The sequence below is a fragment of the Wyeomyia smithii genome, chromosome 2 (assembly GCF_029784165.1).
Source record: "Wyeomyia smithii strain HCP4-BCI-WySm-NY-G18 chromosome 2, ASM2978416v1, whole genome shotgun sequence".
NCBI lineage: Eukaryota > Metazoa > Arthropoda > Insecta > Diptera > Culicidae > Wyeomyia > Wyeomyia smithii.
Window position 1 is genome coordinate 122,987,355 of NC_073695.1, and position 27,512 is coordinate 123,014,866.

A 27,512-nucleotide genomic window follows, 5' to 3' on the forward strand; every position below is an offset into this window, starting at 1 on the left:
AGATACCCCCGTTACTCTACTAATATGTTCTATATGCTATCTTATTTTGTTAGGAAGTTAAAACGTTAGTAACGAAGTTTGATATTAGTATACCTGACGGAATCAAATGGAAAACACAAAAAAGTTATTTTCATTGCAAATTAACAGCTTCTGTAACATTTTTGTTTTATTTCTCTGATCGGGACTCGTTAACAGAGACGCGAAAATTCATAAGGCATTTCACATCTTATATCTCAGTACGAATCGGATCGTTTACAGATACGTTTATACGAATTTGAAAGATGTTTCAAAATGAAACGTAAAGACTCTTACATTTAGATTTTTTAGAACTCATTGAGGAGGTTCGCGGAAACACTTGCTCTCTAGATTTCGACATCAAGTTATAGGTATACTGGGTGTTCGATACACGGAGAACGAAACGAGGTTTTTGTAGCGGACTGGTTAGTGCAGCTCAACTGCAAATGATTTATTTTAGGTTTAGATTAATTTTAAGTGTTTCATGATTAACTTACAAATATCAAGTCTCCTTTTCCACTATCTCTTGTATGCACTTTCCTTCCTTCTATCAATCATTCCTATATTAAATTCAACATTATGAATTCTCTACTATCGTATTACATTAGTTTATTACTCACGAGAATTATGTGTTATTTCTAATACTGCTGAAATCGAACTACTAGGTCACAAACTGGCTCACAAAGGATTATTTAATTGTCACGCGTACTGACTTCGACTGTTTCAATTTAACTAGTCATCTCATCTGACGGTTCTGTCTTGATGGTTGGTAGGCAGAAGAGAGTGTTAAGCTATTAGTGTAGAGACTGGCAATTTTGTTGTTGTCGCCTGTCATTTAGACTGGAGTAGCTTCAACATTCTCCCCCCGGTGCATCTTGCGGCCCGTCGAGATTGCACTTCCTTCTATATCTAGCAATGCCAGTTTCGTCATTGGGCGTCGTAGTGGACCTTTGGAGGTGCGCACCATTGCCTGTCGAACTCTTCCTTCGCTGTCCTTTATCACCTGAATTATTCGGCCTCGTATCCACTCATTGCGTTTTGCCTCATCGGCAATCAAGACTAAGTCCCCTTCTTCGGCTGGACGGGCTTCGTCGAACCACTTTGTTTGTCTTCGGATTACTGGCAAATACTCTACCAGCCAACGGTTCCAAAACGTGGTAAGTTGGTTTTGAATTTGCTCTCACATGCCCATTAGGAGCTTTGGCTTAGATATCCCGGTAATTGATACTGGTTGTTTCACCCCTCCCGAGCACCCGAGTAAGAAGTGATTTGGCGTGAGAGCTTCGGACTCTTCAGAATCTAACGGTAGGTAGGTCAGAGGCCGTGAATTCACCAAGCTCTCTGCCTCCACGACTAAAGTCTGTAACCCCTCGTCATTCAAATTTCCATCCGAATACGCTTCTTCCATTGCTGTTTTAACCGAACGAACCAAGCGCTCCCACGCGCCGCCCATGTGCGGGGCTGCCGGTGGAATGAAAGTCCACTTAGTTGCCGCATTCGTGAAAGTTTCTGACAATCCTGCGTTTATCTGTTCGCGGAGCAAACGTTCTGCGCCTTGAAAGTTAGTCCCATTGTCGCTTAAGAATTCAACTGGCGATCCGCGGCGACTAACGAATCTCCTCACACACGCAATGCAGGAGGCTGTGGACAGGTCATATGCGATTTCCAAATGCACTGCACGCACGGTGAGGCAGGTAAAGAGGGCAATCCATCGTTTGACGCTTGATCGTTTAACTTTCACCGAGAGTGGGCCGAAATAGTCTATTCCGACGTAGCTGAACGGGCGTATATGGTGAGCCAACCGCGCTGTCGGTAGCGGAGCCATTATCGGCATCAGTGGTTTGGTTTTACGAATTCTGCAATGTTGGCACATCCTAGATACGGTTTTCACTAACACGCGGAGTCGCGGAATCATGTACATTTGTCGCATTTCATTTACGACTGTTTCTGAGTTAGCATGGCGATAAATGCGATGATAGTAGTCGACTAGTAAGATTGTTACTGAGTGATCTTTTGGTAGCAGGATGGGGTACTTCGTGTCGAACGGCAAATTTTTTGCCTTCCTCGCTCGACTGCTTTGTCGTATCATGCCGTGCTCATCCATAACAGGCATGAACTGGTAGAGGCTACTGTCTTTGTGAATCGGTGTGCGTTGGTTTGGCAATGCAGATTCGTTTCGCTATAACTGATTGCCATTAGCTTCAACACTGGGTATTCATACTCAGGATGTATTTGTAAGATAGGGGAATCAAAATGATCAGAACGCAACTTAAAGACTTAAAGGAAATTCCGTCACCGAGTTGTGGGTATTCTGGGAATTCCCACTCAGCATTTTCTGTTGCTTAGTTAGAGATGTGTGAAAATTAACGAGTGAAAAGTGCAGCACTTCAGAAAACCAACATAAACACGCATATAAATGAGCCGTTGCGGAACAGAGTGGTCTAAGACCATTTTTTTCGAAAACGAGTTTTTTTTGCATAAACCGCTTCTACTTAGAAAACTAAAGTTGAGAAATTAAGAAAATTTCGAAAAATTGAACTTTAGAGTTGAATTATACCGTGCTGATATTTCGTCCGAAACAGAATGGCCTTTCTGTTTCGGAACAGAGTGGTCTATGCACATAAATCAGTGTAACATTATCATGTAACACGCAGCATGTAGCACAATACATGTGATAAGTAACATGTCACACAAGATATGTAACATGTTACACGTAATGTAACACGAAAAATGTAACATGTAAAATATTATGTAATATGTAACATGTTGTGTTATATGTAATGCTACACGTGACATCTTACATGTGACATGCTATATTTATTATACAACACATGACACTAGCCATTTTATACGAGTTACCGTCATTTTCTTTGTCATCTACCAGGTTTGTGTACATAGACCACTCTGTTCCGAAACGATTCGAGGATTCCATATGTGAAGTCAGAGTGGTCTATGTACATTGGTGAGATAAAATCACTTATTTCGCAAAGAAATAAGAAAAATAAGAAAATAAATAAGAATAAGGAGGGACAAAGGCTCGGTATAGTAGAGTAGTTAGCTTGAAACGGAAAGGGAAAACTTACACACAAGCACGGATATAAATGATAAGCGTATCACTTCCTTCAATAGTGATACTGCCAATAATATGAAGTGCGGAGTACAGAAAACACTTGGGCAATATCACAATAGATCTAATCTCTGGTCACAGTGATGAGCCCACACAGAAAAAAAAAAGCCAAACGAACAAAGAAAGGTAATAGCACAGAGACGTATTGCAATCAGGTACAATAGAGGACGTGTTTATTTTCATACGTTTTTCTTGCTCTATTGCTAAGCAATGAATTGAGAATGCTTCAAAATTGCATAATCACAGTGATTGTAACCGAAAGTTCACAAACCTGTTATATGGGTCACAAAATAATAATCAATTGTGACGAAAGTATATAAAATTGAAGATAAACATAAAATTCAACACCTTCGCGGTTTTTGCTATGCACTTTATGATTCCCCAGTACTTCTATCGTCACCACCGAGTTAGTGAACATTGCGCTTTGAAAAGAGATCTGGCACCTCTGACTCGTGAAACCCAGTAGCCAAATCGATTTTTTCATCGTCAATTTCTCTTTATCTCTCTCTCTCTCTCTCTCTCTCTCTCTCTTTAATTGGCCCTGACGACTCTGTTGATATTGGTTTGGTTGTTACTGGCGAAAGTGAAGGAGAGAAATATTTTTGCTTTTGTTTTCACACATAAATTGACAATTGTATATGAGAATTCGCGTAGGTGCGAATAGCCTTAAAAATCTCTTTTACTTGTGTCAGGGGCAATTTCAGATATTTGGGTTTATATTTTGCAAAAACATACTCGGCTTCGTTAATATTTCAATAAATCCAAATTTTATCGAAAAATGAAATTTCGCGTTTTAATCTCATTTACAATTGTTGAAGTTAAAACTTAAAACGTATTATTTCGTAGTAATGTAATTTGGATGAGGCCGTGTCTGGATTCACTGTTATAGTTCAGGAACTTGTACATCGACATGTTCCAAAACTCAACCGAAAGTCAGCTTTGCGCGCCTACCAAAAGAACAGAAACCCAATTAATCGGGTTCGGTTTACTTCTGCCAGTCGATCATATAGGACGATGAACAATAAGCCTACGCTTAGATCCGAAAAGCTTCTGGAGGTTCGTTAATTCCAAGCGTAAGGAGGAACACGTTTTTGCTAAACAGTGAAGCGTCTACGAGTAGCAGGAAATGTGACTTGTTTGCCGAGCACTTCGCTAGCGTTTTTAATAGGGAGTGCGCTTCACCTAACGATATTGCTGCCCTGCAGCTATTACTCATGTTCCGAGCGACGTGTTCAATGCTGAATTCCTTACGATTACAAACGAAGAAGTTGCAATAGCCATTTGTAAACTGATGATCTGTAGAAACCTAGAATCAACGCCAAATGCGATTTTTAATTTTTCCTTGCTAAGACATCGATTTCCTAGCAGTTGGAAAGAATCAGTAATGTTTCCGGTAAATATTTAAGAAAGGTGATAGGCGAAATGTGGGAAATTATCGTGGGATCTTATGTTCGTGTTCTTGCTCCAAAGTTTTCGAATCCATTATCCATCATCATTTCATGTTTAACGTAAAAACCTATATATGTACTGCGCAGCACGGGTTTCACCCCGGTAAATCCGTATCAACTAATTTACTGAAGTTCACCTCTTTCTGCCTTCGTGGTATGGACCAGAGCCTTCAAATCGATGCTATTTACACGGACCTAAAACCTGTTTTTAATCGTGCGGATCATGGGCTACTTTGTGACAAGCTCTACAAGCTTGGAGTTGCAACTAGAATGGTGGAATGGCTAAATTCCTACCTACGTAATCGTCAGATCGGAGTCAAGTTGGTCAAGTCGCAGTCCATTTGGTTTAGTAACAGTTCCCAGGGTAGCATACTTTTTTCGCTGTCCAAGTTCTACTACCTGGCACATGATTGCTATACGCGGATGATATTAAATTTTTTAAACTCATCGAAACTTTTGAAGATTGCCATAGGCTTCAATCGCTGATTGAATTTTTTAGTGACTGGTGTCATCATAATTACATGTTGCTAAGCATTCCTTGGATTAGCTTCCAGTGCAAAAAGCAACCTTTGTTGATCAACTATCGCATTGCTGGCACAAGTTCACAACGTAGCGAAACTGTCACCGATTTAGGTGTTTTGTTGGACACTCAATCAACGTTTAGGCAACATTTCTCGATGATCATCTCTAAAGCTAATCGCCAGTTTGGTCTAATATTTAAAATTGGACAAGAGTTTACTTACTATTATTTATTTTATTTTACGCTTGTACTGTGCTATGTATTGTGCTCAAAAAATGCTGGGTTCTAAATCATAACTTTGTAAATCATAACTTTGTAAACTTGTGACGCAATAAGCCGCAATGTATGTATTACCCCTCAAAAGTACGATGAAACTGGGTGAAATTGACCACCCAAAAATTCCTGATTAAATATACCGATCGCGCAGCACTAGATTATATTTGCGAGTCCTGGATTTGAAATTCGCGTATTTGACAAATTCAATCCTTGAATGCTCAGGGCAATTTTATATATTTTCGTAAAATTTCTTCAATTTTGTCAAAACTCAATCAAGTTTGATTGAATAAGTTCCAAAATGTCAAAATTTTTCTGAACCTAAAGTATACTTAATAAGGTAAATTACGTTAATCTTGGAGAACTGTGACATATCAGTGCTCATTTTAAATGAATTATGTTTCGGAAATCATATGGAAAATATGGTAAAAAGTGATCAATTTCACCCCGTTGCATGGTATGCATAATATACTATAAAAGTGAATGCCCTTCCAATGAATGTACAATAGGCTTGCATGCTAGCAAACAATCCACCCACGTTATTCTACTTGCCCGGTTCGATGCGAAAGCCATTATATTTCGATATTATCTGTCGACCTTTCCCTAACAATCCGAAATTTAATTGAAAAATGTTGATGATGGTGATGTAGGTCCAGTTTTGATAATGATTGCCTGAAATTGCGTCCCGGAGGTAACTGACTCTTCACTATTTTCGGAGAATATTTTTCCATCAAGGGACATCCTTGTCATGCGGCACAAAAGACAAAGAATGACAGGACCGTTCGCAATACGTATTGGAATGGTAGAAGGTTTTTCATTGCGTACCTGAATGACTTTGTGTTATCAGATGATATGACATTTCCTGTTGAATGTCGAAAAATAAAATTATGTTAAATGCCTATTGATCTTTTTGATGCAAATTATCTATGTCATCAGAAGATCATTCATTGTGAGATTAGGTGGCTATAAATAAAGTTTATCGTTGATGTATCGAGCGTCAATTGGCTCCTAAAGTTCTACATGGTTTTCTGATTTTTATGTATCAGCTGAAAGAATGTAATTTTCTGAGAAAAACGTTAATCTAAAAAATGTTTATCTTTGTCCTTCGAATAATAAATGAATAATAAAAAACTGCTCGAAATGGTTTAAATGACATTTCGCTCATATACCGTACATAGGTGAACTGCCATTTAAGACATATCGAGCAATTGTTCATTTTTCATTGAAAAACCAAAGAACAACGACCAACATTTTTTTTACAATCACGTTTAGCATATAAAAAATCACGTTTAGCATATAGAAAACGCATACTTTTAAAATGGTAGGGTAGGTAGAAACGGGCCACAAACTCTTGAATTTTGATCAATATCATTAATTCCATTGACGAAAACGAAAACTCTGATTAACTAGCCGTCTTACGAATGTATAAAATACATTTCATCATAGAAAATCTGATAGATTTCCTGTCAGAGCAGGTGTGCCTCAAGGTTCTGTCTTGGGCCCAGTCCTGTACAACATATTCAGATCTTCCTGATTTGCCTCCAGGATGCACGAAGTCATTTCTCTGCGATGACACAAGCATTTCCGTAAAAGGAAAAAGTCTTCGTGTCATATGCAGTCGATCGCAGAAAAGTTTAGATATTTTTTCTTCCTACTTGCAAAAGTGGAAAATCTCTCCCAATGCTTCCAAAACTAAAATGATAATTTTTCCTCATGAGCCTAGGGCTTCTTTCCTCAAGCCAAACAATAATCACGTTGTCAAGATGAATGGGGTTATTTTAAGTTGGTCTGACAAGGTTATGCACTTGGGACTAATTTACGATAAGAACTTATTTTCAAAGAGCACATTGAGAGTATACAAGCCAAGTGCATCAAATATACGAGATGTTTTTATCCTCTCATCAACAGGAATTCTAAACTTTGTTTAAAGAACAAACTCTTGATTTACAAACAAATTTTTAGACCAGCAATGCTTTATGCTGTACCGATCTGGTCAAGTTGTTGTTTAACAAGGAAGAAAACGCTTCAAAAGATTCAGAATAAAATTCTGAATTTTGAAGCGCCCTCCTTGGTTTGCACACTCGAATTACATAAACTTACTGGTGTTGAGACATTAGAAGCTATGTCGAATAAAATTATTAACAATTTTCGACAAAAATCGTTGCAATCTTCAATTACTACGATAAGCGCTGTTTATAGCCAATAAGTTGGCAATTAAGTTAGTTGTAAGTTTATTTCCCCTTTTTTGACAAGTAGGTTTAAATCCCTACGAATGATAAATCAGTGTTGAGAAGTCACCATTTGTGATTGGACACACACACATACTCATTATTTACTAATATTAATCATAAATACTTAAGCTACCAACAAATCCTACACAGTACCAAAAAAAGAAATTTACAACCAATACAAATAAAAGCACATAACGATTTCTAGCACATAAAATAATAAACATATACAATTTCACACCGTCAATAATGCACATTACAGAATCGTTTTAGGCCATGAAAATTTGTACGTTAATTGATATAAACTTAAAGTTTCGAATATAAATATGCATGCAAATTCACAATATATTCATTTACTTTGCATGAGAATATAATGCTACACGGAATATTACATAGTTTCCAATGCTCCATTTATGTGCATTTAAAGTAATGTAATTTTTTTTACTGTTTACCCTTTAAAAAAAACATTTCATTATGGAAAAACCTTTGAACCAACATCAATAATAGAACCAACACAATTTGCAGCCATTCAGGCGCTATTAGGGTGTTGAAGAAAATCCCCTGCAAAATAAATGCAGACTGCTTGAAATAGGTTCGAGGTGAATGACATAGTGTATTTTTTTATTAAGGCAGTATAAAATGCATATTTTTTTTCAATTTCGAGATGCAAAACAAATAACGCAATACACTTTCCTATCTAGATTTTTCTCTCAAAGTATCCGGATGCCCAGAGACATACACCATACACCATTGCTACAAAATTACAACAAGGTAGTTAATCGCTTATGTACTTTTTTTTTATTACATGTGAATGTGTAGGCCGTAAGGGCTTGACATATAATCCAGTTTCATCGACAAAGAATCCGCTCATTTTTCCAATATTCATATATTTTTTACATTGACGTCATAAATTTTATGGACATTTTGTAATGCTTTAGAACTTTTATGCTTTACGAAATAATTTAAGCGTTTCAGCTCATGACTACAGTTTAAGTTCTGGCAAATCAGGTAGTGTATGTAATTTTTCAAAAGCGAAAATGAATGAGAACGGGAGGATGCGACTTAGGCTTAAAAAAAATATAGCTCTTGCAGACGGGACCCGTATGCGGCTTTCTTTGCAAGAACTTTATTCTATGATTATGCTGGCTTCTAGAAAAAAGTTGTTTGTTTGCGGGTTTTGATAATTATTAACCCTGGAAAGATAATTTTATTCTGGCCTTTAATTGATGCATAGATTTTGAAATTAATTTTTCATTTTTTTCAAATGTCATTTAAAATGCAAATTTTTATTTAAAATTTAATAATGTATGATCATCACGGTGTTAACACATCTATACATAATAAATACCACAATTCAGTTTTTTTGGCAAACGAGAACGGATTCGTACTATTTGAAAAAGAAGAGGACAATTCCACTAAAAACGAGGAGTCAATTTGACGAAGACTATCCTTTCAGGGTTAAAAGCTCACCGAAGTTAATTATTTTGGCAAAATAATGTTGTTATATGTACAAACAATCTCTCAATAATTTTGATGTCTTGTAAGTCAACGACACCCAGCTAGCATCTTGTCGAAAAACTTAAAATCTATTTTGTTTCATATGCACAAATTTGCATATTTTATACAATGATTGGGCTACGAATGCAGGGACTTTTGCAAAATTTTGCTTTCAGTAGGTGACTAAGCTCATCCATTGACATCTTTACGAGCTAGTTGAAGCACTTTCAAGTTCGCTCATTGCGGCCAGTTCATTAGAGATTTATAGCTCATTCTAGGTGGACTCATTCGTGACAAGCTAGCCACAACACCACTACAGTGGACCAATAACAATTGCTAATCAGCATGCCGGCTACTATTACTGTTTCTTTTTTCTCTTTTCTCGACCTGTGTTGCCCACTAGACGTAATTTCTCATTCAATGCAAGCAGTATATTTTTATGTCACAACAAGCGTGTCAACCAAATATGCATGGCGCCAACAAGGGGTTTTCGGTTCTTTTATGGTCCTGCAATTCCACACAATGTGTTCGAGGGCATACAGAATAGAAATAAATATTTGGGTATACATTCTTGATCATCAAATTTTTATCAATGAATTACAATTGATGTTCCATTATAGGAGGCTCGTTTCTAATGCGTATACGATGCCATTCGGCTCTACTTCGGGTTGACAAACCGTTGACTGGTAAGGACATGCGCTGTTGTATTATTTTGGTGCAAAGAAGATCCTTGCGAGACAGTGTCAACCAAATTAAAAATACAGCACAATCAGTCTATCTTTGGTTGCCTTTTCGAGTGCTCGTGAAATTGGCAACTCACTAAAGCGGAAAACTTTTTAAATGATTTGTTGCTGTGGGTGGTGTTCGAAATGGTGACGACGCGTGTTTAGATGGCGATTGGGGATGATCCACTTGTCGACTAGGAAAGATTGAACAATACAATGAATGATACGGTGATTGCTCGCTGTGACTCTATATTGAATTGCGGGCGCTTATGACCCTGGTGCTCGATGGAAGTGCTATAGCGGAAAGTGTAATCGAAAGAAGTACATACTTACCGGAAAATTCAAAAGGGGTGGCAAGTGATGATAACGAAGTGGGAAAGTTTGTTCACATATAGCCTATCTCGTGGAGTAAATTGTTCGCTTTAGTACCCATTTTGGTGTACGTAGGGTTTGTGTGAGTGCTGATAAATTGGATTTGTTCTACTAGTTGTCAACAGTACTGCAACTGCTGTTTGCTATGAAGTAGATTTACATTTTCGCGTAATTGGATAAATGTCAGCATCATTTGGAAGTGTTATGTGCTGTAGCTAGGAAAAAGTATAAGTAGTCAAAGAGTGTCACGAGAATGAAACGAGAAGTAACCGCAACCTACTAATGGAGCAATAATTGGATGCTTTGTGTGAAAGTTTAATAATGTGTTTCAACTGATTTACGATAGAAATTGGACAAAACGTTTGTGAGAAAAGTTTTCGACAAAGCGTTTTTGGTATGCTGGTGAAGGTTTTTTTCCGAAATGTGGATTTGATTGAGACGTTAGAAGCAATATTGAATTATGTCTTCCCTTCTTGTATTAAATCTCGATTACTTCTAGTTTACAACGGATATTGCTTATGCATAATGTTTGCTTAACAATGTAGAAAAATACCAGCTGTTAGTTTTTGATCAGATCCTGGTGTCGACGTTTTTCCTGTATTTAGGAATATATAAATATATTAATTCAATATAGCTCGCTAGTCTTGTGGTACGGTACTGGCATAACAAGCCGGTCATCGTATGTTCGAGTGCCGGCTCGGAAGAGACTGTTAGTGTCAGTAGGATCGTAGCGCTAGCCCCGCAATCGTCCTGTACACTAAAACAGTTGGCCGTGAAGTCTTTGTATAATACAGTCATACCTCGATATAAGGCAACTTTATTTTTATTTTCGTTACGTTATATCGAAGCAAAAAATTTTTTTTTAAATTTATGCAAGAATGTTAATGGTTACTCAAATATGAGCGAAAACCCATTTTCCATCACCTATCAGTATTTTTAAACCTTTCTTATGCCCATTAAGATATATTTTCAGAAGCAAAAAATAACTTTTTTTTTCGATTGATACACAGGCTACTCAAAGATGCGTGAAATCCTCTTTCCCATCACCTATCAGTAATTTTAAACCATTCTTATGCCCATTTAGGACAATTTTCAACAAGCAAAAATTTTTTTTTTTAATTGATGCAAGACTTTTTTTTTATTCTCGCTTATTTTCCGTCGGTCTAGTTCCGCCACTGTTGTGGCCAATCACCGACGCCCAGGGAGGCGACTCCACACCCAGGACCCTAACTCACGGCCCGTTTATTAACGGACCGGCGCCAACGGCTTTACTTCCTCATGCGATGGAAGGCGTGATCCCAGAGATTTTTCGCCTCAGAAAATCTCCCGATGTCGGCTAGGATTGAATCTAGACCAGTTTGGTTGGTTGTGAGTGGATCACGCCACCTCACAACCATCGACACCTATGTCGGCGGTGGGATTCGAACCCAGGCGTCGAGCGTGGTTGGCGGAGACGTTACCAACCACACTAGGCCCCCGCTCTAGATTTTTTTTTAAATTTTTTTTTTAATTGCAAATTTTTTTTTTTTTAATTGATGCAAGACTGTTGGCGATTACTCAAAGATGGGGAAAATCTTTTACCCACCACCTATTAGTATTTTTTAACCTTTCTTATGCCCATTTAGATAAAATTTCAACAAGAAAAAAAATTTTTTTTTTCTAATTGATGCTAGTCTGTGAATTGTTACTGGAAGATGCATGAAAACCTATTCTCCATCGCCTATTAGTATTTTCAAACCTTTTTTATGCCCATTTAGGACAATTTTCCTATTAGTTTCATTAATTTTAAAACTTACTACAAACATTTTTTTGAAGTAATTCATACCCCAAAAACAGTTGCTGTATCATTTATTTTCAATTTCAATACATTTTAAAAGTTACGTTATATCGAAGTAAAAGTTACGTTATATCGAGTTACGTTATATCGAGGTTGCCTTATATCGAGGTTGCCTTATATCGAGGTATGACTGTATATATAATGGCGAGTTCCAAATCGAAATGTAGCACCAAGGCTTCGCATTATAGTTTGTATAAATCATAAGTTTGTGCACTACTTATTGTACTAGTTAAACAAGCATAGTACCAAATGTGAGTTTTATAGTTTTAATCATCATGTATAAAGACATGGTTTAACGATATGTCAAAAGCAGAATCGGCCATATTGGAAAAAAATTGCCAGCGAGTAGGTTTGTTTATAAACAATTAGGGCATAAAAATTATGGCATCTCATGATATACCATTTGGATGCATTTAAATTATAAATATCGCAATGCTATATACCTTGCTACCAATATTCACTAATTTAAGAAACAATTTCCAACTTAAAACACCCGAAATTGCGGTATTTAATTGCCTAGTTAGTGAGGCAATCAACAATATCAACAAACACGAAAAAGTTATTCGCTGTTGCATAGTGATGCTTCGTCTCCCAAGTGAAAAAACGCTTCCTCACCCCGCGCCTACTTTTCGGTCGTCAAACCGTTACACCATGGTCTACTCATCATGTTTTTAATTTTTCATAGCAATCAAGGCCTGTTACAAAAGACAGTATATATATATATATATATATATATATATATATATATATATATATATATATATATATATATATATATATATATATATATATATATATATATATATATATATATATATATATATATATATATATATATATATATATATATATATATATATATATATTACTCTGTATGCCTGAAGGGCACTGGGTACTGAAATGCCACTGCGACATTCTTGCTGATTGTCTTTTGTGGCGGGCCCCGGTTGCTGTGCACAGGTTACGGATTGCTCGTACTCATTGATGGAGTAGAACTGTTTTGTTGTAAACCTGTACCCCAATTAGGTACAACATAGTTGGTGAAACTAATGACCTGCTTGGGATTGGAGCTCCATACTTGGTATGGAGTTAAAAGGTAACTTCCTAAGAAGTTGTACCTAGAGGAAGCAAGAGCTTCGCAAGAGCAAAGCAAATGCTCTGAACTCTCTGGTTCAGATTTGCAGAATCGGCAGGTGTCGTTCAACACTACGCCGATTTTCTTTATATGATAAAAAGCGGGACAGTGTCCGGTGAGGAGTCCCGCGTTTATCCGTAGGTCACTACGATTTAGACTAAGTAGCTTTCTGGCGGTTACAGGGTTCGGATAGATAAACTGTTTAGCTTGTCTGCAGCCCTGTGCCTGTTGCCATTGGGATACTATTTCTAGCCCTTCCCAAGTTAGTAGTTCGCTTTTGATAGCGGAAATGGACGTACCCAGAAACGGCTCGGGGCCAATAAACCGCTGAGCTGATCCCTGTCTTGCTAGGTAGTCAGCGTGTTCATTACCCTCGACTCCGCAGTGTCCGGGCACCCAAAACAGAAAAACTGAATTCTGTCGGGAAAGTTCCCGTAGAGTTTCAATGCATTCCCAAACAAGTTTGGAAGCGCATTTGACGGACTTAAGTGCTAGTAGTGCTGCTTGACTGTCCGAGAATATACCGATATTCGCATGTCTGTAGTTGCGTTGCAGACATATTTTTGCGCAGATATATATGGCATATACCTGTGCTTGAAAAACGGTGGGCCATTTTCCCAGGGAAAACGTTTCCCTGATACCGGGTCCGTATATACCAGATCCCGTAAGGGATCCCATTTTCGAGCCGTCCGTATAAAAACTGACGATGCCAGGTGGAAGATTAGGCCCTCCATTGTTCCACATAGAGCGGTTTGTTTCAATCACTCTATATGGAATAACCATGTTGGTCCTAACGTCCATCCAGTCGGAGACTATGGTTAATAGCGGAGTTAGTTTGAACTCCCTAAGTATGCGAAGGTGGCCGATTTGGTCCCCTTCAAGTATAGTTTTCCTCCTTTGCAACCTTAGAGCGCCAAGCTCTGCTTTCTTTTTCACATGAAGATGTACACTCCCCCCACAATTATGGAACTCCCACAATTACGGATCACTTTTGTGTCTCATGTTATTTAACTCAGTTAAACTAACGGTTCGAAGGCATGTAACATTTTTGCAGTAAAATATGCCATATTTGCTAGCTTTGAACACAGAAAACATCGCTTTTATTCCTAGATTGATGTGTTTCGTATAAGCGTGAAATATTGTCTTCCAGAATCTATCAAAATATTTGTCGTTTTTCTCAATCAGCGTAAGTAGCAAGCTCATCATTCATAAGGTTCATATGTGATATTATCGCTAATTCTCGTGCAAAAAATAACTCATACACAAAGATCAAGGTAAGTTCTTCACGATTCATCGAAATGTTGATGGTTGATAACGATTTTTCTGTAAAAACTAGTTATTTTCTAAGTGTTCCATAATAAGGACCGAGACAAAATAGTTCTCTATAGATATGGATCACTCCGATTCAAAAGTGATTTTTACCAATTACAACACCCTCTCAACTTCTATTGAGCTTTAAACGGAAGCTTAACAGTGCTGAGCCTTTGAAAAATATTATTTCCAAGGCACGAGGGACAGGAAAGCTACGTAAAGCGGGAAACTGTTATGATGTACCGTATACAATGGTTCATTGCGATCTTCGGAAGCGACAGACCTGGACTCTCGATCTAACTGCAACCTCAAAAGCCACATAAAATGTGGCCAGGCCATGCGGGATCTTTAATACGATTTGAAATATGTTATTTCTTCACATTACACAATTTGAATGAGGTTTATTGAATAAATTCGTTTCCAAAAGCTGTTTTCATTATGCTGATCCATAATATGATGCGAATTGTTTCATAATTAGAACCGCTCTCAAAAGTGATCCATAATTGTGTATTTGGTGAGTTATGAAATAAATATACTTTCTGAGAAATATTCACAGAATATGGAAACAAATACTCAATGAAGTGAAAGATTACATATTTCTGTGACTGAAAACATTTAGCGATTACTTACAAACAATAAAATTGGTCAGAAATGATTTTTTGAATCCATACATCTTCTTAAGTGATCCATAATCGTGGGGGGACTGTAGAGGTAGTAGGCAAAGCATAGCTTCCATGGCTGCAGTTGGAGTTGTTCGCATAGCGCTGGTAACCGAAAGATATGCAAGTCTTTGAACTTTTTTGAGTTTGGCTTGCGCAGTCACTTCGTTCACCTTAGGCCACCACACTAGGGCAGCATAGGTGATTCTTGGTCGGGCAATGGTCTTGTAAGACCAGAGTGTCAAGTCTGGTTTCAGTCCCCAGGTCTTACCGAACAGAGTTCTGCAGGCCCAGATCGCTGAGATCGCTTTCTTAGCGGCATGATCCAGTTGTGCAGACCAGTTCAGTTTCTTGTCCAGAATAATTCCGAGATATTTGACTTCATTGCTGAAGCCCAGTCTAACTTCATTCAGTATTGGAGGAGTGATGGAGATCGTCCTTCGTCTGCCGAATGGAATTAGGACTGTTTTTAAGGGGTTTATGTTTAGACCCTCCTGTAAACACCATGACATGGTGGTATTCAGAGCCGTTTGCATTCGGCTCGACAGAGTTGCGTCATCTTTACCTCTGACGATGAGGACGATGTCATCGGCGTATCCAATGACCTCGTAACCAAGCTGTGAAAGCTTGTTGAGAAGTGCGTCGACAACTAGTGACCATAACAAGGGCGAGAGAACTCCTCCTTGCGGGCATCCCTTGATCACTGACATTGTTACAGACGAATCTCCCAAGGTTGCTGTGATCACTCTGCTAGAGAGCATTGCGTGTATCCAGCTCCTTGAAGTGTGGTCGATTCCCTTATGAGAAAGAGCCGTATCAATTGATGCAAAGGACGTGTTATCGAAGGCCCCTTCAATATCAAGAAAGGCACATAGCGCCGTCTCCTGATAACTCAGGGACTTTTCAATCAACGTTACTAAGCTGTGAAGAGCAGTTTCTGTTGACTTGCCGCATTGATAGGCATGTTGGTTCCTGTTCAGCGGGGAGTCTTTAAGAAACTCATCACGGATATATTTATCCATTATTTTCTCCATCAGCTTGAGAAGTGATGAAGTCAGACTTATGAGCCTGAAAGTTTTAGGTAGGGTTTTGTCCTTTCTTCCAACTTTGGGGATAAACACTACCTTCACCTTCAGTCAGTTATCCGGAATATGACCCAGGATAAAGCTGGCTCTGAAGAGGTTGATGAGTTCGGACATGATAACTGCGGCCGATTTTTGTAGAAAGATGGGTAGTATGCCGTTTGGACCTGGAGACTTCATAGGGTCGAATGAGCTTAGAGCCCAGCCTATTGAAGCTTCCGTGAACAGTCGGACAGGATGGACTCCCGAGACGCCATATGTCTCGAATTGTCCTGTCGCGACCCATCACTATTCAGTTCTTCGGTCTCTGTCGATCCAGGAAAGTGGGTGTTCATAAGAACCTCCAGCGTTTCCTTGGTAGTGACAGTGAGGCATCCATCCTCTTTCCTCACTTGTCCTAAACCGTTAGTATGGTCTTTGGACATCGCCTTTTGGAGCCGCGTAGCTTCCGGCAGAGTTTGGATTCTTTCACAGAAACTAACTCTGGATTTCCGTTTAGCCTTGCGTAGCACGGCGTTGTACTTAGTGAGGGACGCCCTGTAGTCGTCCCAGTTAGACGTGACTTTTGCCCTGTTGAACAACCGCCTAGTTTCCCGACGAAGGTCACTAAGTTGATCATTCCACCAGGGTACGTCACGGCATACTGACCGCTGTGTTAGTGGACAGTTAGCGTCGAAAGCATCCATGATTCTGTTTTGTAGATCATTTGCTGCCGAATTCAGGTCAACTGAATTTCGAATGTTGCTGTAACTGAAAGTTCGTGAATCGATCAGGTGTTCCTTGAAGGATTCCCAATCTGTATTCTTAGGATTTCTGAACAGCTCTCTTTTCAGAGGGTTAGCCTCTATATTAAAAACGATGTGTCTGTGGTCCGACAAACTAGTTTCATCGGAGACATGCCAATTTTTAATCCTTTCAGAAATAGAGGCGCTACACAGAGTGAGATCAAGGACCTCCTGTCTGATAGCGTTGATAAATGTGGGGTTATTCCCTACATTACATACATTGACATCGTTAGAAGTAAGGTATTCAAGTAGGTACTCACCCCTTGTGTTGGTGTCCGAGCTGCCTCAGATCGTGTGGTGAGCGTTGGCATCGCAGCCGATCAGAAACGGCTTGTTAATGGCCTTGTAGTACCGCACGAGCGCAGCAACTTCGGGTGGCGGTATATCACCTTGGTCGCCCGGGAAGTAGGCCGACGCGACAACCATTTCCTGCTTTCCTCTGGTTGTCGGCTCTTCAACCGTGACGGCAACGACGTCGCGTTGGATAAATTCTGTAATAGGTAAAAAATTTAGTTCTCTATTTAGCAGAATTGCAGTCCTTGGTTTGGACTGCGTGTCACAGTAGATTAACCTACCGTTAGGAGCGTTAAGTCCGAGAACTTTGGATTCGTTGATCCACGGCTCCTGGATGAATGCAGCCGCTAACTGCTCTTTGGCGAATCTCCTGCAAAGAACACCCGAGGCGCCTTTTGCGTGATGGAGATTCGCTTGCACGCAGCGAAGGCTGCTCACTTTGCAGTGAAGTTGCCGTCTTTGTCCGGATCGGAAGATGATCCTGGTATTGGCTGACGGCTGCCAACAGCGGTTTGGCTGGTTGATGGAAGTTGCTATATATATATATATTTATATATATATATATATATATATATATATATATATATATATATATATATATATATATATATATATATATATATATATATATATATATATATATATATATATATATATATATATATATATATATATATATATATATATATATATATATATATATATATATATATATATATATATATATATATATATATATATATATATATATATATATATATATATATATATATATATATATATATATATACAGAGCCGGATTTATGGGGGGGCCCCGGGCCCCGGGCCCCCACATTTTTGGGGCCCCCACAAATTGAGAAAAAGATTTTTTTCTCTTTGAAAAATGAGATTTAATCAAAAGTTCGATTTACAGTAAGAAAATTTGTTCAGACCATTTCAATCTGACACTTTCTTTCAGTGTTATTTTTTCACTAGCGCCAATATCACAACTACATCCATAAGAGCTCACCTTGGATCAGGGTTGCCACATTTATTTCTGTATTTTTGCTCGAAAATGTCTGTATTATCTGTTTCACGGGCTAAAAAATCTATATAAAAAATCTGTATCCAGCAAACTAAAAATGTTGCATGAAAATCTTCTTCCTTAAAGAAAATATTGAAACAAATCACCATTTTTTGCTTTGGCCTAATTTTTTATTAGTTCCAAACTTATAATTAGGCGAGTTAATCAAATGTAGTAACTGAACACGATATTGCTTATTTATCTTTACGTGATGTTCATGCATGTTTTTGTTAATTTAACTCTAGTAGCTCCTGCTTGGTTAGCAACGTAGCTTTTAGCTTTTAAAATTGAGCTCATAAGCTTAGGGGCCATGAGATTTCTGGCTTCAGACTTGCTGCAATTATATATTGAAAATATGCGTTCTACAAAAGCCGAAGAATGTGGAATTATTGAAAAAATTCGCACAAATGATCTCAGTAACGGAAACATGAATTTACCATTGGCATTGTGGCGTCCAACTACTCAGACCAAGTTAAGTCATCTGTTTCATCGAATCTTCCGGTCAAAAAGTTTGTTCTTAGCGAGTAAAACTCGTTATTCATGTCTTGTCGATCAGTTACTGTTACGAATTTTGGAAATCAAATCATTTAAATTTTCCAATTTCACGAATGTTTAGAATTGAATAAAGCTACCGTTTTTACAACAGAATCGATAAAATCGAACAGCTTTGCAATTTGTTTCACAAATTTTAAATAGAAATCCCGTCAAATATTTCGAAACGTTATTTTCCGCCTTCGTCCAAGTCTCATCCCTCTTCTTCTGCAACGATACTAACATAAACAGCATCAGGTTTTTTCACAAAAGTTTGAAAGTCGTTGAATTGAATTTAACCTTCCAAAAAAATGATTTCATTTCGAATAGCAAAAGATTCTGTAAAATCTGTATTTTTGACAATATTCTGTAATTCTGTAATACAGATTCTGTATTGCTTTTTTAGTTCAAAAATCTGTAAAATACAGAAAAATCTGTATATGTGGCATCCCTGCCTTGGATTCTCTTGGAATGACACACATTAACACACCATTTGAATCGAACCAGCGCGCATGGGAGATAAAGCAGAGAAAGAAAATAACCCACAAGTTTTTTTAATGCATTGCTTTTGCTAACTTGTCCGAATCAGGAACACCAGATGTGCTTTGCAAAATGCAGATTTTCTGAGTTCGTGTGCAGATTTTATTGACCTGCAGATGTGTGTAGTTTTTTCCTAGTTTCTGTAGATTATTGTCAGAGTCGTCTTATATTTGCGCAGTCTTTCTCAAATTGTGTGCAAATTTTTGCCTGTGGATCGCAATTTTTTCAAATAAGGTTTTTTTTTCAGGTGTCAAGAAAAAAAAAAATCGAAGATGAAACTAATTAAAAATAGGTTGCGTACGACTGTGGAGAATGAAAGGCAGTCTTAGCATTATTAAGTTTCGAGTACGAGTATACTGAAGGAGTTGAATGTTGATTATTTAATTAATAAGTTTTCTGCAAAACAACACGAAAGAGAAAAATTTAACAAATTTTTGAAAACTTTTCAATAGCAAATAAATGTTTTTAACTCGTACGATAAAAAAAAGGTTTTGTTTTATCTCGGGGCCCCCACTATAACTGGGCCCCGGGCCCCCACAGTCGTAAATCCGGCCCTGTATATATATATATATATATATATATATATATATATATATATATATATATATATATATATATATTTTTTTTTTTTTTTTTTTTTTTTTTCTGTTCCAGGTGGAGGGGAAATTTGCATCCAAACCCCTGAGGTGACCAACCTCAGGGAGTGTGGGGTTGGTTTGAATCAGTGACCGGACCCACTAAAACCCCTCCAGTCTCCAGCCCATAATACTCCCCGGGACCACCGCTAGGTATTGCTTCGGGGAGCGGCTTTTGTGCTCTGTGCACCCTCTTGGTTCTTTAGGTCTCTTTGCTAACTTAGCTAACTAACCTGGAGACTGGCCGTTAGCTAACACTGGCGTGTCGGTGGTCAACCTGTCGCATGTTTTGCATTTCTAAAACTATTTGAGAGGCGGCTGTACAAACCGCCCTCCAAATGTTCGGGTCTTTACACATCCTCCGAACTAGGTTGTCCGGAGTGCTGTCTGGCCCGCACACTACCATCATGTCGCTCCACGCATGCACAAAACGAGGGCACACGAAGAAGACATGCTCAGCAGTCCCTTCCGCATCCGCGCACTCGGGACACATGGGGGACCCCGCATGCCCGAATCTGTGTAGATACTGCCTGAAGCAACCATGACCTGACAGAATCTGTGTCAAGTGGAAGTTAACTTTTCCATGGCGCCTCCCGACCCATCCGGATACGTCTGGAATAAGTCGATGCGTCCATCTACCCTTTACGGAATTGGACCATTCCTGCTGCCATCTCATCATCGAGAATGACCTTCTGGTGCCTCGTATACCCCTTGTGTCACGTTGATCGAAGCATTCTACGTCCTCCTTAATGACTATGCTGATAGGCAACATGCCGGACAGGACGCAGATTGCGTCGTATGACACTGTACGGTACGCGCTCACAACCCTCAGGCACATGAGCCTGTAGGTATTTTCCAGTTTACGACGATGACTGTTGGTACCTAACGCTTTGGACCACGCTGGCGCACCATACCTAAGTATGGACGAAACCACGCTGGCAAGAAGTTTACGCTTGCTGCCATATACCGCTGAGCTATTCGACATCATTCGAGATAGTCCTGCAGCGGCCGTTGAAGCCCTCTTACAGGCATAGTCGACGTGACTCTTAAATGTGAGCTTATCGTCAACCATAACCCCTAAGAGCTTACCGTAACCTCCGTTTTATGGTGCGCTAACTCCAGTTTCCTAGAGTGCATATATATATATATATATATATATATATATATATATATATATATATATATATATATATATATATATATATATATATATATATATATATATATATATATATATATATATATATATATATATATATATATATATATATATATATATATATATATATATATATATATATATATTATATTCGGTATATATATTCGGTAAATTACTGAAACTGTAATTAATATTGCGAGCCTGAAAACCCCCTAAAGAAATAAAGTTATGCTGCAAGAAATTAAGGCTTAAAGACACACAGAGAGAAAAAAAGAGAAAATGAGGGAGAGCGATAGAATGAAAAACAGAAACTGAAGGTGATAGACAAATCAAAAATATAGAGAGACACTGAAAAACTTAGAGTCAGAAATCGGAAGAAAAAAAAAAGATTGAGAAGGAGAAACAGAAAGATGTAAGGGGACCTAGAAAGGTAGAGCGGCACAGAGAGAGGTTGAGAAAGGGGTATAGAGTGGTAGAAAGCTGGCTGGCAAGCTGAATAGTATCGTCAATATGCGATTGTTCTATCCTGATCTACATAGGATAAGGGGAAACTGATCGTTTTGCTGCTGCTCGTGCCGATAATGGGAGTTAAAGAAATAAATATTTCAGGTGACGATAGGCTTGACATTCCGCTGAAATCTACAGATAGACCATTTTCACACCAAATGATCTATCGAAACTCAATGATTTAGATGAAACTCACAATTTTAAACGTGTGCAAAATTTTCATGAAATTGACAATGGTCGATTGAAATTATGCGATTTTTTAGTTCTTTTTACATGGAAACGATCAATTACGATGAAACTGCAGAATGAATATACGTTTGGTGTAACTTCGTGATGTTTTACAAAAAGTGCTTAGAAGTGATGGCTTGATGCGTAGATTCTCACATTGATTTACATTACTCATTTTTATTGTTTTGGCTAAAAATTTCAATTGAAACTACCAGTAAATTCAGTGGTTGTGCAGGCTCTATTACTGATGTCGCATAGGTCATCGCATGAATCCCTTCGATCTGTAAACGGCGGGCGAAGAATTAGAAGTCTTCCTTGACGCAAAACCACAGAATTACTTACTGAACACAACACGGAGTCTGATAATAAAAACTCCCAAAAATGCAAGTCTCCTTCAAAAAGACTCAAGTTTCTTCTACCAGGCTTACATACATCTTGTTTGAATTATTCAAATTTAAAGCAGTTGGCCTCATTGACTAAAAAGCGGCTTGTATTCTTACAGCGGCATTCGTCTGTTATAAGGGTGTGCATATTTTGTATTGAAGAGAAACGTGAAGGCTCGAGGCATTCAAAACATTGTTGTGAATTATTTTTTGGAACAATCCCATTTCCAGATATTAACTTTCACCCATACCTCTGCTTTAGGCGTAGTTACATTTCTAAAAAAATAGAAAATTTTATGTTGACCGCAATGAAATTCTCTGCAGTTATTTTTTACTCCGCACTCCATACGATATTTCAGCCATAACATTGAGAATTGACGAACAGAAAACTGGGAATCAATAAAAACTTTTATCGGCAACACAATTAGGAAAAGTTACATTAGCGCCGCTGGGATGAAAGCAAAGTGTCTTGATAGATCACAGACAAATTTATTTGCTATTCCATGGTTCTTTTACTTAATTGAAAACTAGTAATTAATAAAATGTAATCAAGATTTTGCATATACTCTACTACTGAATTATGTGTATTGCTTATATTAAAAACTAAGTTTATACGTTGAAACATACTTAAAGTATGTCATCTGTTTATCACGGTGTGTGTTTAGTTTGCATGGAGCGGGGATAAAAATGCCCGCTCGCTTAAGTTTAGTTACGAGAAACGAAAATAGGATAAAATCCAGTATGCGGTTTTTCTGGTAATTACTTTTGGATAGATTAAATGAGAATGAACATGCTGATGACACTTTCGAGTAAGGCTGTGAAAGGCTTAAGTTGTTTCTGCGGACAACCGTGAAAGTGTGTATACATATTTTTATCAATTTGATGAAAAGCAATAATGTCTTCGGTTTTACTCACTTGGTGTAGTTAGTTTAAACACTCGATTAAAACCAAATGGTATTACAAAGAAGTCAAGAAGTTTTGTGTACAAAATAACAAATCGTTACGCTACCTATGAAAAGCAAAAAAACAAGCGTTTTTCTCTTCTACTGATAATTAAATAAACTTTGTTTCCTTCTCCGTTTTCCTAAATATATAATAAAATTGTTTTCTATACTGTTTTATGCCTACTCTGGAACTAGAAAAATGAAATAATTTATAGCATGCAATGAGTTTCTGTATCGTTTTTTGCTATACGTTCTAGGTAGATTGTTATGTTTGAAATAACATCGCATAGTCAAAATTCATGCAAAGGGCGCCTAGCACCATAACCTTTCGTATACCACCGATAAATCATCAAATCGTTATTTCTGTCAGCATCCACCAGACTTTCACTGCCATTGATTTGATTTTTTCCAAAGCAAAAATCCATTCATTCTAATTGAATGGAATTTCCATGAATGTCCAAATCATGATTCCACATGTGAAGTGAGAGAAAATATCTACATTGTTACTACCTACCGAGTTCTGTTATACATGGTACCGGAGAATTAGCATAGCTAGAAACACATTCAGACAGTTTTTGATTTATTGATAACGTAGTACCTACTTGGCTAATTGCTCCGCTGATGAGGTATCGTGAATGTTTTTTAAGCACATATAAACGTATTGGAAAGGAATTTCTAGAAGTATTCTAATTTTAGTATCAGGGATCAGGGATGTATTCTACGTTTTCTACGGTAGAAAACCTCATACAAGTAGAAAACTCTCAAACACTCGAAAATTCACAGTATGAGTCATAAAATGCCATTCGCTGCGCTGCACAGAGAAGTAACACACAATTATACACGAACACAAATTACACGAGCGTATTACTCTGCTATTATCTGCTCACTGACATTAATGAACATGACACATAGGCTATGTAAATGTAAACATTAAGTTATGTGTGATATTTAGAGTTACTCTTTGATACAATACTCGAACCAGCCCCTTCCACTTCTCACTTAAATATTTCCCAAAATATTGCTAAATAGCAGCGAAAATAAATTTGGCCAGGTTTTCACTCGAGTTAGGGGCCAACCACATACCACGTGGACAGATTTTTAACGATTTTGACCCCCCTCCCCCTCCGTGGACAACTGCCCATATAATTTCTAAAAAAATTGTATGGACCGTGGACATTAGCCAACCCCCCCCTCAAAGCTGTCCACGTGGTATGTGGATGGCCCCTAACTCGAGTGAAAACCTGGCCAAATTTATTTTCGCTGCTATTTAGCAATAATTTGTGTTCGCAAAACGGGCAGCGAAACAAATCGAAGAATTTACCAGAAAAATTATGAAGCAAAATATCTTCATTAAGAATATTCAATTTGATGCCTCGTGGAACCTACGTAGGTTAGAAAAAGCCTTTTGTACGGAGTGTTATTTCTGTGTATCAAGTTAATTTTAAGTTAACTTAAATTAGTTGAAATTCAATCACTAAACTATTCTTATTTAATCTTCATTGAGCAAAAACACTGTTTTAATCGTGAGGCAAGGATTTTTTTTTCGTTTTCCATGTACGCGTGAATACTTAACGTCAAAATTTGTCATAAACAACATTTTTCAAACGGGTCGCAAATGTCAATCCGGACGTTACTGGATGAGAAATTTGCGAGGATGTGTTCGTGATGTTATGAATTTCCATTCTACCGATGATTATATGATCGGATTTGATAACTTTTGTAATATTGAAAACGCTCGAAAATACGCAAAAATCACTAATTCCGAAAACTTCTTAAGAGTAGTTATAATTCCTAATTTCGGATTTTCTATCAACCGGTTTGTTAGCATTGAACATGAGGAACTCATTTGCTGCGAAATATTGATCAATTGTCATTTTTTTTGACGCCTTGTTACTATAAATGGTTCGGCTCCTAAAAAAATGCTTAAAAAATTGTCAATGTTTACATGATAACACCGTTTAATGTTCATCGAGTGATGGCATTTTGTGAAGAATTTATTCAAGCTGCAGAAAAAAATATAGCATCAAAAAGCGACAAAAAACTATTTTCTTATTTTGGCCAGCTTTTTGTTCTAGAGTACCTCTGTGGGCTGATTAGGTGTATTTAAGTAACGGGAGAATTAATATAACAAAAAAAAAAAAAAGAAACACGAAGAAGCAAGAAAGTGTTTTACCGAACTATTTTGTGATTATGGCGAAATGATAAAGAAACTCAAAAAAGCAAACAAAGTTTTCACTCAATAATTTCAATCATAACTCACGGTTCAACAACATATTTGTTGTCATCCAAAAATGCTAATGAAAGCAAAATCGCATAATATGCGTCACATAAAAAATCAGTGCAATAGCAAAGGCACATCTAAAGCCTGATTTCTACAGAATTATGCTATCGCAGTCAAATCTCATATATTTAGAGCGTACCCAACATCTCAATGGTTCATGGTTCCCCTGACATATATAAAAAAACCCATTAAAAATTCCATGCGACTTTAAACGGTTGCAGGAAGAATTCTGTACACCCTCGGAAAAAATAATTCTAAAATGAGTAAGATTTGACGCATTTTCGTAGAAAGTGGAACAACTCATAAACTGAGTAACTCCGTCAATACGCATAATTGAGAAACTGATTGATTTTTACTCACTTTTTGGGTACAGTATTACTCAGTTTTGAGTTAAGTAATTACTCATTTTTTGGGTTCTGAATTGCTACTTAATTTAATTTACAAATTTATATAAAGTTTCGAAGATAAAATTAAACCTACCTGGGTTTATTGTTTGTACTGGCTAGAAAGCCCTAGAATATTTTGCAAACGAGAGGTATTTCTAAGCCGAAAACCTATGAAACACATCAAAAATTAATTCAATCGATGGAGATTAAAAGCAACGATTTAAATGTCAAATTCGTTCTCGATTTACATAAAACAATCAGCACAATTAAAAATAAATAATATTTTTAAACTTGAATTTCGTTTATTGTTCATGTAATTCATCACAAAAATTTCTTCACTGGTTTTCGTAGAATACTCGTTTTTGGTTAGGTATTCTACCAGAGGTATTCTACGTAGAAAACTCGTCGAAAACTACATGAGGTTTTCTACATGACATCCCTGTTTAGTCTACATAAAATTTTATTACTTTGATGAAACTGCGTTAAAACATTTTTTCAAAGTGGTGTTGAAAAAAATTGTGGACAAATCTAGTTTTATATTAGATTTCAAACGAGGAAATGGATTGTGAGGAAACATTTGAGAATTTCAGAAATGTGGAACAATATATGAATATATAAAGTACGTGTTTGATATACCTTTTACCACATATTTATATTGTCTTTGTATACGTCAAACAAAAAAATCACGTCATGCCGCTACATGACTTTTGCATCGTACATATGTAGAATTGGCATGCAAAATGAAAAAAACCTGTAAATGGTACAGAAATAGACAAATCTAGTAAATCTATATGTGACTAAGTTCCTCAAGTCACAATTCCAATGTAATTTGTACAAGATTTTGTGACGATAAACAGAGCTTCATAAATTTACTGTTTAGGCGCCAGTTCATAGTCTGGCTACTGTGCGGGCTTACCGAGCTTTATGTGGTTGCAGAGCAAGATAAAGACTAGGAGACTATACTAGCAAGCTACGACGGCACAGCTAGGTCGGGCCGAGAACGCCATTCAGCGGTGGTTGTATAGACACCAGTGCAGTCAGTAGCAGTATCATAAAAACAAAAATAATCCGTCTATCTTTTCACGTACACAGGAACTAACATGGTCGAACAGAGTGTATCCAGGATAAAATTAAAATGATAAAACGATTGCTTCTGGCTGATGTTGTTCAGAAAAGGACTAAAACGAAATATAACATTGTTAATCTAATCTCAGGAACCAGCTGAGTAAACAAGTGCAAAAAGTGAATGTCGAGAATTGTATTTCTATGTTGGATAAACCAGCCATAGTTTAAGTTTGTTCGCGTGCTTCCTTACATATAACCTGCGCTATATCCTGAGATACAGTATAAGTAGAATAAACATAACAGTGAAGGTGGATTACCGAAGATTGAATTATGATAAATATTGTTTTCTTTTTGGGATTATCGCGAAACTTGAACTGTCTATTCCGAAGCTGGATCGTTACGCTGTGCGTACTGCAAAGAATGCCATTACTGAAAACCGGTATGTATGAAACGCCAATCTTTATGTATACGTTTAAAGTTTT

The 27,512-nt window shown here is 37.5% G+C and overlaps 2 protein-coding genes across 11 annotated transcripts in view; one reads left to right on the forward strand and one right to left on the reverse strand.

Annotated features, from left to right (window-relative positions):
- Nucleotides 1-392: 392 nt before the first annotated feature.
- On the reverse strand, nucleotides 393-2,178 carry LOC129725781 (uncharacterized). The gene is made up of 3 exons (XM_055681976.1): nucleotides 636-2,178; nucleotides 513-575; nucleotides 393-455 (listed from the first exon to the last, which is right to left on the reverse strand). Exon 1 carries the CDS (start codon nucleotides 2,126-2,128, stop codon nucleotides 1,196-1,198), a length of 933 nt encoding a protein of 310 aa, XP_055537951.1. The 5' UTR covers nucleotides 2,129-2,178; the 3' UTR covers nucleotides 393-455; nucleotides 513-575; nucleotides 636-1,195.
- A 7,713-nt stretch (nucleotides 2,179-9,891) lies between these two features.
- LOC129725783 (lachesin-like) overlaps nucleotides 9,892-27,512 on the forward strand; it is a 56,978-nt gene continuing 39,357 nt past the window's right edge. The window contains exons 1-2 of one of the 10 annotated variants that reach the window (XM_055681986.1): nucleotides 9,892-9,980; nucleotides 27,058-27,469. In XM_055681986.1, coding sequence (XP_055537961.1) covers nucleotides 27,361-27,469 — 109 coding nt within the window. In that variant the 5' untranslated portion in view covers nucleotides 9,892-9,980; nucleotides 27,058-27,360. Of the gene's footprint in view, nucleotides 10,288-10,461; nucleotides 10,600-27,057; nucleotides 27,470-27,512 lie in introns of those variants that run through there. The other 9 variants (XM_055681979.1, XM_055681980.1, XM_055681982.1 and 6 more) reach the window with 9 other exon arrangements.

Coding starts and splice junctions, on each gene's coding strand:
- LOC129725781 (XM_055681976.1), bottom strand. CDS start 2,128: ATGCCTGTTATGGATGAGCACGGCATGATACGACAAAGCAGTCGAGCG.